This window comes from Aspergillus brunneoviolaceus (assembly GCF_003184695.1).
Source record: "Aspergillus brunneoviolaceus CBS 621.78 unplaced genomic scaffold BO95scaffold_73, whole genome shotgun sequence".
In the NCBI taxonomy this organism is placed as follows: Eukaryota; Fungi; Ascomycota; class Eurotiomycetes; order Eurotiales; family Aspergillaceae; genus Aspergillus; species Aspergillus brunneoviolaceus.
The window spans coordinates 82628-99766 of NW_020290803.1; the positions used below are offsets into that span (position 1 = coordinate 82628).

General features: G+C 46.0%; 3 protein-coding genes across 3 annotated transcripts; 2 read left to right on the top strand and 1 right to left on the bottom strand.

Moving 5' to 3' along the window:
• Positions 1-1448: 1448 nt before the first annotated feature.
• Positions 1449-8960, top strand: BO95DRAFT_485196 (type I polyketide synthase; the record flags this gene model as incomplete). The annotated part of the gene is made up of 8 exons (XM_025590390.1): positions 1449-1890; positions 1944-2178; positions 2231-2250; positions 2299-2693; positions 2759-2882; positions 2927-4859; positions 4884-7457; positions 7509-8960. 8 exons carry the CDS (start codon positions 1449-1451, stop codon positions 8893-8895), a joined length of 7110 nt encoding a protein of 2369 aa, XP_025438366.1. The 3' UTR covers positions 8896-8960.
• Positions 8961-8965: 5 nt separating this feature from the next.
• Positions 8966-11279, bottom strand: BO95DRAFT_505730 (transcription factor domain-containing protein; the record flags this gene model as incomplete). The annotated part of the gene is made up of 4 exons (XM_025591170.1): positions 8966-9500; positions 9640-10553; positions 10613-11190; positions 11248-11279. 4 exons carry the CDS (start codon positions 11277-11279, stop codon positions 9036-9038), a joined length of 1989 nt encoding a protein of 662 aa, XP_025438367.1. The 3' UTR covers positions 8966-9035.
• A 601-nt stretch (positions 11280-11880) lies between these two features.
• BO95DRAFT_476275 (kinase-like protein) lies at positions 11881-13519 on the top strand (the record flags this gene model as incomplete). The annotated part of the gene is made up of 3 exons (XM_025589922.1): positions 11881-12228; positions 12259-12361; positions 12436-13519. The coding sequence occupies 3 exons, from the start codon at positions 11881-11883 to the stop codon at positions 13209-13211; spliced, it is 1227 nt and encodes a 408-aa protein (XP_025438368.1). The 3' UTR covers positions 13212-13519.
• Positions 13520-17139: the final 3620 nt, after the last annotated feature.

Genomic DNA, 17139 nt, shown 5'->3' on the forward strand with positions numbered 1-17139 from the left:
CGTCAACCCCACTGAGCTTGTAGACTTTCAAGCCTCAAACCCAGTCTCAAATAGGCTATATGGCCCTTGATAGCGTTTCATAGGTGTGAAAGCCATGGGTACGTAGTTGAAAGCTCGGTGATAAGTCGATCTAGCCGCTTCCGATCCGCGGTCGAGTCCGAGTCTAGCTGGCCGCTTCGCACACAGCGGTTCGATGTGGAGATACGAGCAACAGGTTGGCGATCATAACATCGACTTGATCGATGACGGGAAGAACGCTAGAGTGCACGATCTGCAGGATGAAGAATGGGAATTGGAAACGATCGGGGAGACTGTAGTGACGATAGACGTTGTCAGTCAAAGGCACTAAATTCGCAGCTCGCAGGGCTGAATGACTGGTTATTCCATTCGCTGCTTCTATCGCGAGCGATGTCATACACTCACCTATCGAAAGTGCCGACTCAATGATTCTGTGGACTGGTCAAGGCCTTCCCGTCGAAGGTTGAACAGATAAATGGTGGAAAATGCCTAGAAGGTACGGAGTAGAAGTTGAAAAGTGGGTGGTTGCAGGAGGCAGGCGGAGATAAGAGATAGCCAAACGGAGATAAACATAGCAAACAAAGCTCGGGAGAGTTGCTCCCGTGACCCTCGGATATCCTGCCCCTCCTTCCTTTCTTCCTCCCCTTCCTCTTTCCCTGTTCCTCGTTTCAAATCGAACACCCTGTTCTACTCTGTCTTTCCATCGAAAAGAATCGCATGTGAGAAGTTTCCATCTCGTGAACTTCTCCAATTCGAGCGAGAATTGAGTGCAGACGTCCATCTCCCTCGGGCGAGGAGATAGCTGAGCTATTACCCCTCTTCCGAGTATTGGTCTACAGCTCGTATACTGACGATCATCTTGCGATCCGAACAGCAACTAATATACCACCCCTCTTTGAGGAACCAACCGGCTCGTGAAGGAATCAACTCCCCGCAACAAGCCATTTTCTCCGTGGCTAGGTCTCATAAGCAGCGGTCTAGGGTCATGATAACCCCGCGTCAGATCGGCATCCTGGATCCTGCAGGCCCCTTGGCACGAGGACAACTCGGGTGGTGGTTGCGGCGTTGGCTTTCATTTCCGCGTGCTTTTGGCGTGCCGATTCGTTGGCCAGCAGTGTATCTTAGGTGGAAAATGAAGCAATTTACTTTTCAACAGACCGCCTCTCGTTTCCAGCAAGGGAGACGCAAGGGCACGGGGTGGTGTGAAGGTTAATCGTGCCATGAACGCCTTTGCCGTGCAGGAGCCATTCCTAAGACAATAACCTACGATTGGTGCAATGAGCTTGTTCCATGATTGCAGGGTCGTAGTTTATGACTAAGTAGTCAATTCTTTCCCCCTCCTCTTCGTCTTCTGCCTTTCATGACCTGATCTTGGATACATCCACCAAGCGTCCCTCGCCAGATCCCTCTCCCTTTGAATCCTTTTCACTATGGCACTGACCCCTGAGACCTCAGACTCGTCGACAAGTCTGCTTTCGAGATGCTACACTCAAGAGCCCATTGCCATTGTGGGCATGGCCTGTCGACTTCCTGGCCAAAATGACTCGCCCCATCGCTTATGGGAGTTCCTTATGAAGGGTGGTGTGGCAGGTACAGAAGCTCCCGAAACGCGGTTCAACCGAAAAGGCCATTACGATGGCTCAGACAGGCCACGCACTTCACGATCCTCTGGCGCCATGTTCATGGAAACCGTGGATCCTGCCGCTTTTGACGCCAAATTTTTCAACATAACTCCCCAAGATGCGATATCAATGGATCCTCAACAACGAATACTGTTAGAGGTCGTCTATGAAGCGCTCGAAAACGCTGGCATTTCTCTCGAGTCAATCTCGGGCGAGAAGTATGGCTGCTATGTGGGTGCTCACCCCGGAGGTAGGCCCATCAGCTACAGAACACTTCCTTGTAACCACATTGACCCCCATCAGATTACTGGGATATCTTCGCACGCGACCCTGATGCGCGACCGCCCAACGTAGGTATTGGGTGCTCCGGAACGATGTTGAGTTGCAGAGTGAGCCATTTCTTGAATATCAAGGGTCCCAGCATGCCCATTGATACGGCTTGCTCCAGCTCGTTAGTGGCTATGGACGTCGCTTGCAGAGCTCTGCATACTGGAGAGATCAACGGAGCAATTGTGGCAGCATCTAGCCTAATTCTCAAGTGAGTGATGACTCGATTGCGCCAATCATGTCAATGATGCTAATTTGCGCAGTCCGGAATATGCTTGCGAAGGTATGCAGGTATTCCACAGCTTGAAGCAGTCATGACTTACAGTCCTAGGTGGCACAATCAGATATACGCACTCTCCCACCGGTCGCTGTCATGTCTTCGATGCTAAGGCCGATGGCTATGTGCGAGCGGAGGGCATGAATACGGTTATTTTGAAACGCCTCGATGACGCACTCCAAGATGGCGATCCAATTCGAGCTGTCATTCGAGGAATTGCAAACAACCACAATGGTCGCACCCCGGGTATTGCCTCTCCTAGCGGCGACGACCAGGCCGCAGCCGTGCGACAGGCCTACGCGAATGCAAACATCACAGACTTTTCTCAGATCGGATACCTTGAATGCCATGGAACTGGCACTCTGGTCGGCGATCCGATCGAGACTGAGGGCGCTTCCTCGGTCTTTGCGCCATATAGACCAGATGATCGACCGCTGCGGATAGGATCGGTTGGGACGCCCATTAAGATGACAAACACTATAAAATCATGTGGTGGAAGCTAACTTTGCATTAGATCAAGAGTAACATTGGGCACTCTGAGCCAGCCGCAGGCTTGTCGGGAATCTTAAAGGCAGTAATGATCCTCGAGACTGGGAAGATTCCAGGCAATCCAACATTTCTTACACCAAACCCCAACAGTATGTCTCGCATCCACTTCATGTGTCTTTGCTGATTGTCGCAGTCGACTTCAAGAAGTTGAAACTTGAAGCCTCACGGCATGTGACAGACTTTCCCGACATGCCATTCCGCCGTGTTGGCGTCAACTGTTTTGGTTTCGGTGGGTCGAATGCGCACGCGATCCTTGAGGAACCAAGCGTTGTTCTCCAGGGCTATAAACCGACATATACATCCTCATTCCATAATAGCTTGGGTGATGAGGAAGAAGCGATCACTACTCGACCTTATCTGCTGTGCTTTTCAGCTAATGATGAGGCATCACTCCGTCGCTACATACAAAAAATGACCCAGCATACGGACGATGAAAAAGTCAAGCTCAAACTGCGAGACCTTGCCTATACGCTCGGTACCCGAAGAAGCCATCTTTTCAATCGAGCTTATATGATTGCCGATAGCGCAAGCTTCTCGCAGCCTACCCTCGTCACGTTTGGCAAGAAAAGCGCCCGGCCGCCTCAGGTCGGCTTCGTCTTCACAGGCCAGGGATCTCAATGGCCAGAGATGGGTCATGAGCTACTTCAGGCATTTGAGCCTGCGCGTGAGATGATTGGGAATCTTGACAGCGTACTCCAGTGCTTACCCGACCCGCCGAAATGGACTCTGTTTGAGGAGCTGACCACTGCTCGAGATGCGGAGCATGTACGGAAACCTGAATTCAGCCAGCCGCTTGTGACAGCACTTCAACTCGCTTTGATTGCGGTTCTTCGTGGTTGGGGAATTGTGCCGAATGCTGTTGTCGGCCACTCGTCTGGTGAGATCGCGGCCGCCTATGCCGCTGGGTACCTGACAGAGGCGGAGGCTATCATCATCGCGTACCACCGAGGGAAAGCATCTGCGGATGAGAAGCCGGATGGCGATGCACTGGGAATGTTGGCCGTAGGCATCGGAGCTGATGAAATCGTCCCGTTCATGAGTGGCTGCGAAAATGTTCAGATCGCTTGTTACAATAGCCCCAAAAGTCTTACGTTGTCTGGCAGTAAAGCGGGACTCGAGGAAGTAAGGTCGCGACTGGCAGAGTTAGGTGTCTTTGCGCGCATGCTGCAGGTCGATATGGCCTATCATTCTGCGTACATGGAAAGTATTGGATGTGCCTATGAGAGGTTGTTGGCGAGAGATCTGCCTCCAACCTTCCACGGCAACAGGGCACTTGACTCAGTGTCTATGTTTTCGTCGGTTCATGGCTCGAAGCAAGAGCAGGCACCCGACGTTCATTACTGGAAGACTAACATGACATGCCCCGTTCGATTCGACGACGCTGTTCGCTGCATGCTGTCCAAAGAGTCTCCCATTGACAAACTCATTGAGATTGGTCCGAGTGGTACCCTCAGAGGACCTATTGCACAGATCACGGGTAGCATGGGCAGTAAGGTGACGGGTACTGCCTACCTCGCGGCGCTCAAACGAGGTCAAGGCTCGATCCGCGCGACGCTTGAAGTCGCCGGTGAGCTATACCTCTCCGGTCTCCCCGTTGACATGGCACAGATCAACGAAGATACGGAGCCCTCCGCGCCGCGTATCATCATCGACCTGCCCAACTACTGTTGGAACCACTCCTCGAGGTACTGGAATGAAAGCGCCGCCAGTCGGGATTGGAGGTTCAAAAAGTTTGTTCAGCACGATCTGATCGGCAGCAAGGTCCTCGGCACATCCTGGCGGGCACCATTGTTCAAGAAGACGATGAACTTGACCAATCTGCCGTGGCTGAAGGATCACCGCATTGGCTCGAACGTTGTCTTTCCGGGTTCCGGCTACCTCGCCATGGCTATTGAAGGAATTTACCAGTTACAGTCAATGAACGGCCTAACCTCTGCTGAGACCGCGAGTGAGCTATGCTATCACTTACGTAATGTCCGCTTCGAAATGGCTCTCACGCTTGAAGAAGGAATCGAACCAGATGTATACTTATCTCTCAACCCTCTCCCGGGATCCAAGGATGTGTGGTACGAATTCTTAGTGTCATCCAGTCATGCTGGGGGTGCCACAATCAAGCACGCGGGTGGTCAGATCCGCGTTCAAGACCCTATTTCCGACGTCGCCTCCAGAAGAGACATTGCACCTCTCGTAAATCCTACGGCCGGAGATCTCTGGACCAAGGCGTTTGCCGAAATGGGATTCGAATACGGCCCGGCATTCTACCTACTCGAAAAAGTCGAGGCGCACGCGGGCAAGCGTTATTCTCGTTCTCTGGTGACGCTCTCTGAGCCTTCTGCCGCTGGGAAGGCTCAGTCACACTATCCTTACCATCCTGCGGCTCTTGATGGCATCTTTCGAGCGACAGCCCCCGCATTCTGCGAAGGACTTCGTACACGCCTCAAGGAACCTCTCGTTCCATCAGCATTCGACGACCTGATCATCAACCCGAATCCGAATCGCCCGGCCTCGGGAATGGCTGTCGCAACCAGTGCATACTCCGGCAGAGGGCGCGAGAATACTGGAAAGAGCTTTTGGTCTGATGTCTCCATGTACGACCCTGATACCGGGGCGCTGCTCATGCAGTTGAAGAACTTTTCAACCCATCTTATCGACCTCGGGGTGGATCCCATTGCATCACAGTGGCTGACCCGCGACGTTTGGAAACCGGACGTTACCACTTTGATGTGTGATGCGCTGTCAAAGCTGAATGTCCCTCAGGAGGAGTCGGTACCGTACCTTCTTGACTTGATGGCTCACCGGAATCCTGTCTTGGCTATCTTAGAGATCAACCTAGGAACAGGAGCTGAAACCAGCACGTGGTTTGAGAGAGAGGACTCCACTGCTACGGAATCCTACCGTAAATACTGCTGCTTGGGAGAGGACATCGAGGCACTTGACCGATTTCAAGCTCGCTATCGGGAAAGGAAGAACGTTTCTTTCGCCGTCTACGACCGAGAAGACGCGGCTCTTGGACTAGACTCTGCAGAGGCTTTTGATGTTATCATTATTAACTACAGCACTGACCAGGAGATAGTCTCTCTATTGAGGACCGCGAACGCTCTCCTCTCACCTGACGGGCGTATTTTACTCATCGGGCTAAAAGCTCAAAATGCGGCAGACCAATCAGCGCAGATTGATGAAATTGGGTTCTCGCAGGTCTTACCAATCCCTCAAGCCGACAGCCTGGCATATTTATGTGGTTCATACCCGGCCGCCAAGAAGACTGAAAATTCCAGATCGCTTCATGTGTTTTACATGGAGCCATCCACATGTATGACTCAGACGATCCGGGCACATTGCCACGCGGCCGGCTGGGATGCAATCGAGCATGTCTGCAACCCCGACAACATTCCCGAGTCCAGCACTGTCTTAGTCATTGATGAGTTCTTTGCCCCAGTCCTGCCTCAGATCTCAGACCAGCAATGGCAGTGTCTGCGTGGACTCGTCGGACGAGGCTGTAAGATTTTATGGGTCACACACGGAGGACAAATGGAAGTGACGGAGCCAGACAACGCTATGATCACTGGTCTCTTCCGCTCAATTCGATCTGAAGATCCGTCGGCGGTGGTCATGACGCTGGATGTCGAGAGCCGGGATGATCCTTTTGCACCGAGCGCCATCGTGCACGCCTTAGCTCAATTAAGTCGTCAACAAGCCCGCTGGATTACAGACTGCGAGTACGCCGAACGCAATGGCATCATCCACATCCACCGCGTTGAACCATACAAGCGTCTTGACAAAGCCATTGAAAAAGAAACCGACACCCCAGTCTTGACTCGGATCCACGATCTCGATTCGACTGTCCAGCTCCGAGCCGAGAGACTAGGCACACTTGACGGACTTACCTTCTGCGAAATCGCCGAAGCCGCCTTACTAGATCATGACGTCGAGATTGAAGTGCGGGCTGTTGGCCTCAACTTCAAGGACGTGGCCGTCACGATGGGTATTGTACCTGAGAACGAGTACCTTCTTGGCTTGGAGGGCGCGGGCATCGTAAGACGGGTGGGAGCTGGACTGTCCCTGGACCTTGTAGGCAGTCGCATGGCTTTCATCATCAAGGGATCGTTGGCAAACCGAGTCCAGGTGCCGATTGGTTACACTCATGAAATTCCGGCGTCCATGTCGTTCGAAGAGGCGGCTAGTATGCCGGTGGTTTACTCCACGGCAATCTACTCCCTGTTCAACATTGGCAATCTTCAAAAGGGCCAGAGGGTATTGATTCACTCGGCAGCCGGAGGCGTGGGTATCGCTTGCATCCAGCTTGCGCTGTACACCGAAGCAGAGATATTTGTCACGGTCGGCACCGACGAGAAGCGACAGTATCTGCACGAGGCGTTCGGCATTCCATTCGACCGCATGTTCACTTCCCGGAGTACTGCATTTGCTGCGGAGATCATGAAAGTCACGAATGGCGAGGGTATCGATGTTATTGTGAACTCACTGACGGGCGAGTTGCTCGATGCTACCTGGCGAATCTGTGCCGACGGAGGCACGATGGTCGAAATCGGCAAGCGGGACATCGTCGAGCGCAATTATCTCTCGATGGAGCCGTTCGATCGCGGCTGTTCTTACCGGGCCGTCGATCTCTCTCATGCGAAGATCATGCGTGATGGAGTGCATTTCAAGTAAGCCGTTCCCAAGATAAACCATTGACCATACCTAACCACCCCCTACAGGCTCATGAAGCGCATCTTCGAACTCATCGTCGGAGGACATATCACTCCCATCACACGCATTACGCCGTTTTCGATGACCCAGATCCCCGAGGCATTCGCCTATCTCCGGAGCGGCAAGCACATCGGCAAGATCGTCATCAGCGACGGTGCAGCGACAGCAGACGTAGCAGTGCCCGTCCGCCGGTTGCAGCACAACGTGACCATCACCGACACCTCGGCCTTCCTCATCGTCGGCGGCCTCAAAGGCCTCTGCGGCAGCTTTGCCATGCGCCTTGCCTACCGCGGGGTGCGCCACATCGTGATCATGACCCGCAGCGGCTGCCGCGACCCACGCTCGCAGGCCGTGATCGCGCAATGCCGCTCACTGGGCTGCGAGATCTACGACTGCCGCGGGGACGTGGCGCGCATCGTAGACGTGCGACGGGCCTTCACGCGCGCCCCCTACCCAATTCAAGGAGTCATCCACGGCGCAATGGTCCTCCGCGACCGGCCATACGAGACGATGACGGTCCGGGAATTCCACCAAGTGATTGAAGCCAAGGTGCACGGCGCATGGAACCTGCACAGCGTGGCGACCGAGAAACGCCTCCCGCTGGACTTCTTCCTGTGTTTGTCCAGCATCTCCAGCGTGGTCGGCAGCAAGGGCCAGGCCAACTACGCCGCGGCCAACAGCTTCCTCGACTCCTTCGCCGCGTACCGCCGCTCCCTCGGCGCCCAGTGCCTGACGGTCAACCTCGGCGTGATCGAGGACGTGGGCGTCATCGCCGAGTCAGACGCCCTCTCGCAGCGCTACCAGCGCTCCATCGAGACCACCGCCATCCCCGAGAGCGCCCTGCACGCGATCCTTGATGCGGCACTGTGCTGCCAGGCCAGCATCACCACTGACCCCAACGACCCACCGATCACGCAGATGATCACCGGCCTCGCCCTCCCGCAAGACCCCGAGCAGTCCATGCTGCGCTTCGATCCGCGGTTCCGCACGCTCTTCGCCGTCAACGGCGCCGAGTCATCCTCTACCGCGGGTGGATCCGAGAATAAGACCGACCCCCTTGCGCGCGCGGTGCAGCAATTCCACAGAATGTTCCAGGCAGACAAAGAGATGGAGCCCGACGAGCAGCTCGTGCAGAAGACCTGTCTGGAGATCCTGGGCACGCGGCTGGCGCAGATGCTGCGGTGGGACGACTCGCAGCAGGTGGAGCCGGGGCAACCCCTGTCGGTGTACGGATTGGACTCGCTGGCGGCGGTGGAGTTGCGCAACTGGATCAAGGCGGAAATGGGGGCGAACGTCAGTACGTTGGATATTGTGAACGCGGATAGCTTAGTGATGTTAGGGGGCAGAGTGGTGGCTAAGTTGCGGGCTGAGCGGGAGAGGGGGGTGGATCGATAGACGGATTTCCGTTTGCTTGTTTTATCTGATTATGCATGAATCCGAATACACGACTATTATCCTGCTCGCTTTGGGAATCGTAAACACTACTTGTACCATTACCCCCAGACCCCGGGTTACCGATCCAGAATGCGATGTCATCACCCCAACCCAGGCCAAGCAGCATCGAACCCCAGATCGAACCCCAACGACCAGTTCTCGTCCAAGAACGGCCACTGCACCATCTCGGACCCTAGCTGCTGCTCGACATAATCCGCAGTAGCCGTGCCAGTGCTGCCGGCCCCGGCGGAAGTCGGCACCTGCAAGACAATTCCCCCAGCAGCCACACCTCCACTTCCCCGCGCAGCTCTACTCCCACTACCACTACCACTACCACCGGAGTCAACCTCGACACGAGCATCGCCCTCCCCGCTCCTCGACCGAGCAGCAGAAATCTCCGGCCTCTCGACCCGAATATCCCCATACTCGTCCAACGTCCCCGCCAGGGTCAAATGATCCGGCCTCTCCATACTCGGTTCCGCCGCGGACGCCGCATTCGTCCCCGACAGACTCCCCGGCAGCTTGGCAGTGGAATAGAACCGGTTCGCTTCCTGGAGGGTGCGCCACTGCCGACATCCATTAGCCCATGCCCACCCCTACGACCACGCCCATGCCCATGCCACACCCACACCCCAAATCACAAGCATCACCAACAGAACCACCTACAGCCAAGACGGAGAAGCAAAGGGAAAGGGAGGAACGTACCCAACTATGCCCGACAACCCAATACCGACACAACCGCTCGAGGTAATCGAAGTTGCGCTTCTTCTCGTGCTCGGCGCGCGCGCGGCCGCCGGGGTACCGGGCCGGGACGACGGAGCCGTACATGTTGATGTGGGCGGCGACGAAGACGCTGTAGCCGGCGTAGGAGGTGATGACGGGGGTGCCGGAGGCGTCGAGGGCGGCGATGATGCTGCCGATGTGCTGGGCGGCGGTGAAGAGGTGGTCGAGGGCTTTGTCGGGGTCTGCTTCGGTTTGTAAAGCTGTGGTTGGGGCTGGGGCTGGCGGCTGGGTGGAGAGGAAGGCGTCGCGGTAGAGGAAGAGACGACTCATGAAATACACCAGGTTGATGTAGGCGAACAACTCCCCGTACCCCAGCGTGACGTGGGCCTGGGCGCTCGTCTCGGGGAACCGCACCGTGACGTCCTGCAACTCGCGCCACTCGTCCAGCTCCCCCTTGAGGGTCGTCCACATCCCCACGGAGTCGCCCCCGGCCCGCCCGCGACGGTTCTCGTTCGCGAACCGCAGGATCCGCACGAAGATGTCGAACCCGCGCGTCACGATGCTCAGCCCCCGATCGATCGTCAGTAATCCCTTCACCCGCGACGAGGACCCCTGTGTCATGTCCCTCGGCATCAGCCGGGTCGGACACACCCGTCCGAATGTGAAGTCTTGGTCGCTGATCGGCAGGGGCACCAGGATCTGTCGGAACGAGAGGGCAATGTGCTGCCGCGCGCCGGAGCTGAGTTCGCAGTCCTGCGCGAAGCAGCACCAATACGTGCGGACGAGCTGCTCGTAGGCGATTTGGGTCTGTGGGGCCGCGTGGAAGTCTTCGGGATTGTGCTCCATGCTGTCGTCGGCGGTTTTAAGGAGGGTTTGGAGCATGTAGGTTGCCATTCCTGGTGTTTACTTTAGTCAGAAGGTGAAAGGGGTGGGGTGGGGAGAAGGAGGTGCGTACCGCTGTACATCCACGCACGGTAGGGATGACCGGATCCCCATTCGTACAGCGAGAGCATGACCAGGGATTGCGCGAGGTAGAGCGAGGGTGCTTCGAAGGCGCGATGGGCCAGCTGCGTCCGCGCATAGGTGGCGTACGTCTCCTCGGGGGCGAGGTCATTGTCGCTCATGAACCGCACGCACAGCGAGAGGAGCGAGGCTAGAAAGACTGGGTCGACGGACGCGAGATCGTTGGATAGATCGGCGATGAGGGAGGGATAGTGCAGGAAGTTCACGACGGGGAAGCGCTTGCGGTAGATATCGCAGGCGTTGATCAGGGTGGCGGTCGAGAGGGTTGCGATGGGCGTGGCTGGTGTACTAGGCATGACAGGGCTGCTGAGCTCTGGCGCGACATCGGTCGCTCTGCTTGCGCGACGCAGCGTGCTACTGGTATACGGGGTGGTGGATTGGCGACTGCGAGGCGTACGTATCGCCGCGGGGGAGCGTGGGTCGGTGAGCACGCAGGTGTCGTCGCGGTTGAGGCGGTGACATCGACGACAAGGGGGTTGGCCATCGTGCACGCATTTTACTTTCGACCGGCTGATTTCATTAGTGATTGCGTAGCAGTACAATGGAGTGTGGTGATGGGTGGCCTACCGACAGCTGTCGCAGGAGATGGACAGGCGCATTGCGGAGACGATGCGATGAAAGAAAAGCCGAGGATCGGGAATGGCGGGATTTGGGCGGCTCGGAAATGATAGGGTTTGTTCTGCAGAGCCCGCACGGTGGAGCCCTCTCCGGTTTCTCCTTTCTTGCCTTTCTTTATCATTCCTGGATTTGTTTCGCTCTGGACCGGGCCGGGAATTGCGCTTGACTCGGTAGCCGTTGAGAATTTGGTTATGGACTGGAACTGATATCATCCTGACTCGTAAGGTGGTAAATTTCCTGCCTGAGGCAACTGCATTTGTATCGGAAGAAACTGTTCCGTGCTCCGTCAGCACCTCGTTTCTGAGGCAGAAATACCACGTGACCACGCGGACTGTCGAATCAAGCAAACAGTGCAAACACCCTGCATCGGGGTGTTTTCCGCAGCCGTTGTTGGAGTATCCTCGGCCATGTCTTTGATCACCCCAACACACCATGTTACGCTGCTTGAATTTGTCCGCATCACTGATGCCAATATGCATGCCACCTCAAATTCCAATCTCAGTTTCTCGGATCCAATGGCATCGAATCTTCCAACCGGGGTATTTCTCACGCGCAGGCTCCACAGTGGCCGGGAACCATCGCATGGAGTACAAGTGGATCAAAGGTGTGGAGAAACTCGAAAACTACCAGCCTGGGGGATATCATCCCATCATGATTGGCGACCTCTTACATGACCGATATCACATTGCCGACAAACTTGGATCTGGGGGCTATTCGACTGTTTGGCTTGCTCTAGACACCCATCTAAAGCGATATGTTGCCCTCAAGGTCAACGCCACAGACTCGCTTTCGAGTGAGACTGCTGTCCTCAAGGCTTTATCCGCTTCCCTCCCACCATCAGCAGCTGTGCATCCCGGACGTGGCTTAGTGCCTGTGCTTCTAGATGAATTCGAAGTGCAAGGTCCCAATGGAAACCACACGTGCTACACGGTGACCCCTGCTTGATGCAATCTGCGCGAGATCTCCTTCAGCCGTCTTTTCCCCCTCGATGTTGCGCGAGCTTTGGCGTATGGGCTTACGCTGGCTGTTGCATATACACACTCACAAGGCTATGTTCATGGAGGTTCGTCACGCTGTCACAGACTTTATTCCAATCCAATTGTCCTAGCAGACTAACATCGACAAACCACGAGATAGACATCCATCTTAACAACGTGCTCGTCAAACTGCCATCGACCTTCGATGACCTTTCCATCGCACAATTCCATGAGAAGTACGGTGAACCAGAGACAGTCCCTGTTACTCGATGCGACGGGGAGCCACTACCCCCTAACACCCCAGCCAAAGCAGTCATTCCGCTGTTCCTAGGCATATACGCAGAGCACTTCTCTATATCCGATGCCCAGCCCCTCCTCACTGACCTTGGCGAAGCATTCGCCCCGGCTTCAGAAGTACGTCTTGGGCAAGACTGCCATACGCCACCCGCGTTCCGGGCGCCAGAAGCCAAGTTCGAACCACAGAGTCCACTTGGCTACCCTTCGGACATTTGGAGTCTGTCTACCGCAATCTGGGAAATCGTCGGTATGAAGGCCATTTTCAGCACTGATATTATACCTGAGGATGAGATTGCGGCGCAGCAAGTTGATGTGCTGGGGCCTATGCCTGCAGATTGGTGGCGGCGTTGGAAGGGACGGTCGAGTTTCTTCGAGGCGGATGGTTGTCCTACGGAATCCTACAAGGGAAATCGATGGCCTGCGCTCCAGGAGTCATTTGAGGTGGGTGTGCAGAAATGGAGACGAAAGGTGGGAGACGAGATCGGCGAGGATGAGAAGACTGCGCTTCTGGATTTAATGCGTCGGATGCTGGCTTTTCGGCCGGAGGAGCGGTTGACCGTCGACGAGGTGCTGGAGTCAGAGTGGATGGTGAGATGGGCTTTGCCTGAGTATAAGCGGAGTCAACAGTGTGCGACCTGAGATGTGCCACTTTATGATGGTGTGGAGATTGATTGCTGGTCTCCAAGGTGAAGGTGAAGATGCGCGCTGGTCAATAACCTTGTCTGCTGTGTGGCGTCTGTGAAAGGCTCCCCCGTCACAGTTCAGAAGCCTGATAAGTTGTTGTGCCGTATATCAGTCGGACGGCTACACTCCCGGTTTCTGGAGAAGGTCGAAGGTACGAAAGTCATGAGTCGCTCAACTGGAAGAATGACCGAGAAATATTGTTGCGACAAGCACATAGCGGGCCGAGGGGGTAAGTTACAGTGGTTGTACTGCGGTTTGCTCCGGTTATATAAAGTTATAATAAGATTATATAAAGTTCTAACTAATTATAAGCTCTTTAAATCTAGAAATACTAATCTTTATATAAATAATAAATTATACTAAAATTATATCTTTTTTACTAGATTTAAAGTAGTTTTTATATTATTTATTATTATAATATATTTTAATCTTAGAATTATACTAATTATTATATTCTTTATTTATACTACTTATAATAATAATTTAAATTATTATTATAACTATTCTATTCTATAAACTAAGATATAAGTAAGTATAATCTTATTTAAATCTTACTAAAAATAGATATTATCTTATTAAAATCTTACTTTATTATTTATTTTTTTCTTAATATAATTTTTTTAATTTTTTATATATATAATTATTTATTAAAGGCTAAAATCTCTTCTTTATATAATATATCTTAATTTTTATATTTTTTATTATTTATTTTTTTATTTTTTATACTAATTTCTTTTTATCTTTTTATTCTCTATACTAATCTTTTTTTATTTTTTTATTTTTTTTATTAATTTTTTTTATTTTTTTATTCTCTATATTTATTTTTTTATTTTTTTAAATATATTCTAAAGTCTGTATTTTTAATATTTTTAATATCTATCTTTTTTTATCTGTAAGTAAAATAAGTAAAATTAAGTTTTAACTTTTATTTTAGCTTTAAAACTAAGATTTTAATATCTTTTTATAAGCACTTCTTAAAATTATAAAATAATATCCAGTAATTTTTTATAATATATAATAATCTTTTTTTTATTATAATATACAGTAATTTTTTATAATTTATAATAATTTTCTATAATATTTAGTAATATAATTAGATTATATAATAAGTTAATCTATTTATTAGCTATTTATAAAAAGCTTCTAAATAATATATATTTGAATAATAGTAATAAAAATAAAAATAAGTAAGTAATAGAACTTAATTTTAAAAAGAAATATATAAAATTATAGAAGATATTATATTTAATTTTGTATAAATTATAGCTTAACTGGCTGGAATTACTATTAATTAAATTATATTAGATTAAACTATAGAATAACTACTTAAAATATATAAAAAAAACATTTTACTAAAGATAATATAAAAATATCTGGTTTATAATAAAATAAATAAATAATAATAATTTTTAATATTTATTTTAAATAAATAAAGCTAAAATAAAACTGATTATTTTATTTATTTTTTATAAATAGTAAAATATATTAATAAAATAAATTATAAAAATATTTTCTTCCAGCAGAATATAAATAATAATAAAAAAAAGAAAATTATTTAGAAAATCTATGTTATCATAATAATAATATATTTATGCAGCTAAATTAACTAAAAAAAAACTATTATTTTTAGAACTGTTTACTTTAAAAATAAGTAAAATAATTAAAAATATTAAATATTATACTAATATAAAGAACTTTTATAAAAGATATAAATCTATATAAAACTAGAAAGTCAGATTATTATATTAAAAAAAAGAAAAAGATAAATATAAAAAAAATAATAATGAAACTATTAAATAATATAAAAAACTTAAAAACTGGAGTTTCTAAATTAGGTTTTAATAAGAATAAGTTTTAATAATAAACTAAAATCTTAAGTAAAAAAAATAACTATAATTCTTTAATAAAGTAAATATTTATAATTTTATTAAGCTATTTTAGCTAGCAGTAAGAATAAATTAAATATTAATTTTAAATAAATTAAAAAATCTTACTAAGATTGAAAAAATTATAGAAAAGATAAATAAAAATAAAAATAAAAATAATCTTAAAAAATTTACTAAAAGTTTCAGAAATAATATTTTTAAAATATTAAAATATTTACTTGTATCTAATTCCAAAGCTTTATTAATAATAAATCAAAAAATAATTTAATCAAAATTATTTTCGAAAAACTTAAAAAATAGAATAAATCCAGCAGTTTATTAATAATTTTAATTATTAAAAGAAATTATTTTAAAATCTGTTAAAATTTTAGAATTAAAGATTTAAAATATTTACATTTACCGGATATAATTATATCTATAATATTAAAATTCTAGTAATTTATTAAAATTTAGATTATTATTAAAATTATAATTAAAAAAATAATATAAAAAATATTATTAATAAATATAGTTAAACTAAAAATAATATAATAATCTATTAGTATTATTCTTATAGTAAATAATTTGAAAAATCTTAATATTAAATTTTTATAACTAATTTTTAGAAGTATATAATATATTTTTAAAAAAAAAACTAAGTTTAGAAATAAACTTGTTATAAAAAAATTAAAAAAACTAATTTTAATATTAATATTATTATACTTAATTTATTAATAGCAGACAAAGATTCTAAATATTATAAAATAATTAGTACTATATATATACTATAAAAAAATATAAAACTAAAAAAATATTAAATAAATTAATAATAAACTAACAGCTGACTATAAAATCTTTATTAAATAAAAATAATATCTAATAGTTATATTAAATAATTATAATATATTTAAAAACTGCTATAATATTTTAAATACTATAATCTAGTATATATATAAATATAAAAATAAGATTAAAAATAAAAAGAATAATTTAAAAAACTATTCTAATAATATTAAAAACTATATTAGGTTTATTATTCTAAATAAGGCTTATAATTTGTATAATAAAAGATTAGAAATATTTTAAACTATATAATAAACTAAAAATAATTTTAATTTTTTATTTATAATAATATCTTTTTTTATCAACTATAATAATAATTTTATTAGATATTTATAATTATTCTTTAAATAATATTTAATATTTAAGATAATAAGACCAGCAGTTATAAAAAAAATTTTAATTATATTTTTTAAATATTTATTATATAAATCTTATTTTTAGTAAAGTTTTTCTTAAAAGATATATTATTTATATAAATTTAAATAAAAAAATATAATTAATACAGTTTTGTATTTTTCTAAAATATTTAATAATCGAAAGAATTTTTATATTTATAATTTTATTTAAAAATAGCTAAATAATTAGTAAGAATATTTTTTCTGTAATATATAAAATATTTAATATAAAATTTAATTTTAAAAAATAAAAAGCTTATAAAACTTATTAAATTAAAAATTATATATTAGATATTTAACTAGTTAAAAAGAAAAAATTTATAATATTAATAGATTATAATATATTTTTATTAATTAGTTTTAGAAATTTTATAATTTAGTATAATTCTATTTAAGCCGATTTTTCTAGAAACAGATTTTTCTAAAAAAGTTAATTTATAAAAATAATATAAGCTAATATCTAAATAGATATAATATTTATAAAAATAAAAATAAATTAAAAATATTATTATTATTAAAATATTTTCTATATAGTCTGAATCTTAGCAGAAAAATAGAAATAATTTATAAATAAATATAAAATAACTAGTTATATTTATTTAAAAAGTATTAAATAATAAACTATATTAAAAATTCTGTATATATTAATATAGTTTAAAAAAAAGTTAATTATATAAATATAGTTTTAGAAAAAAAGTTTTATATTTTAATAATTTTATAAAAAACCAGATTTAATATAAAGATAATCTACGGTAGTCTAATAATAAGAAAAAAAGCTAA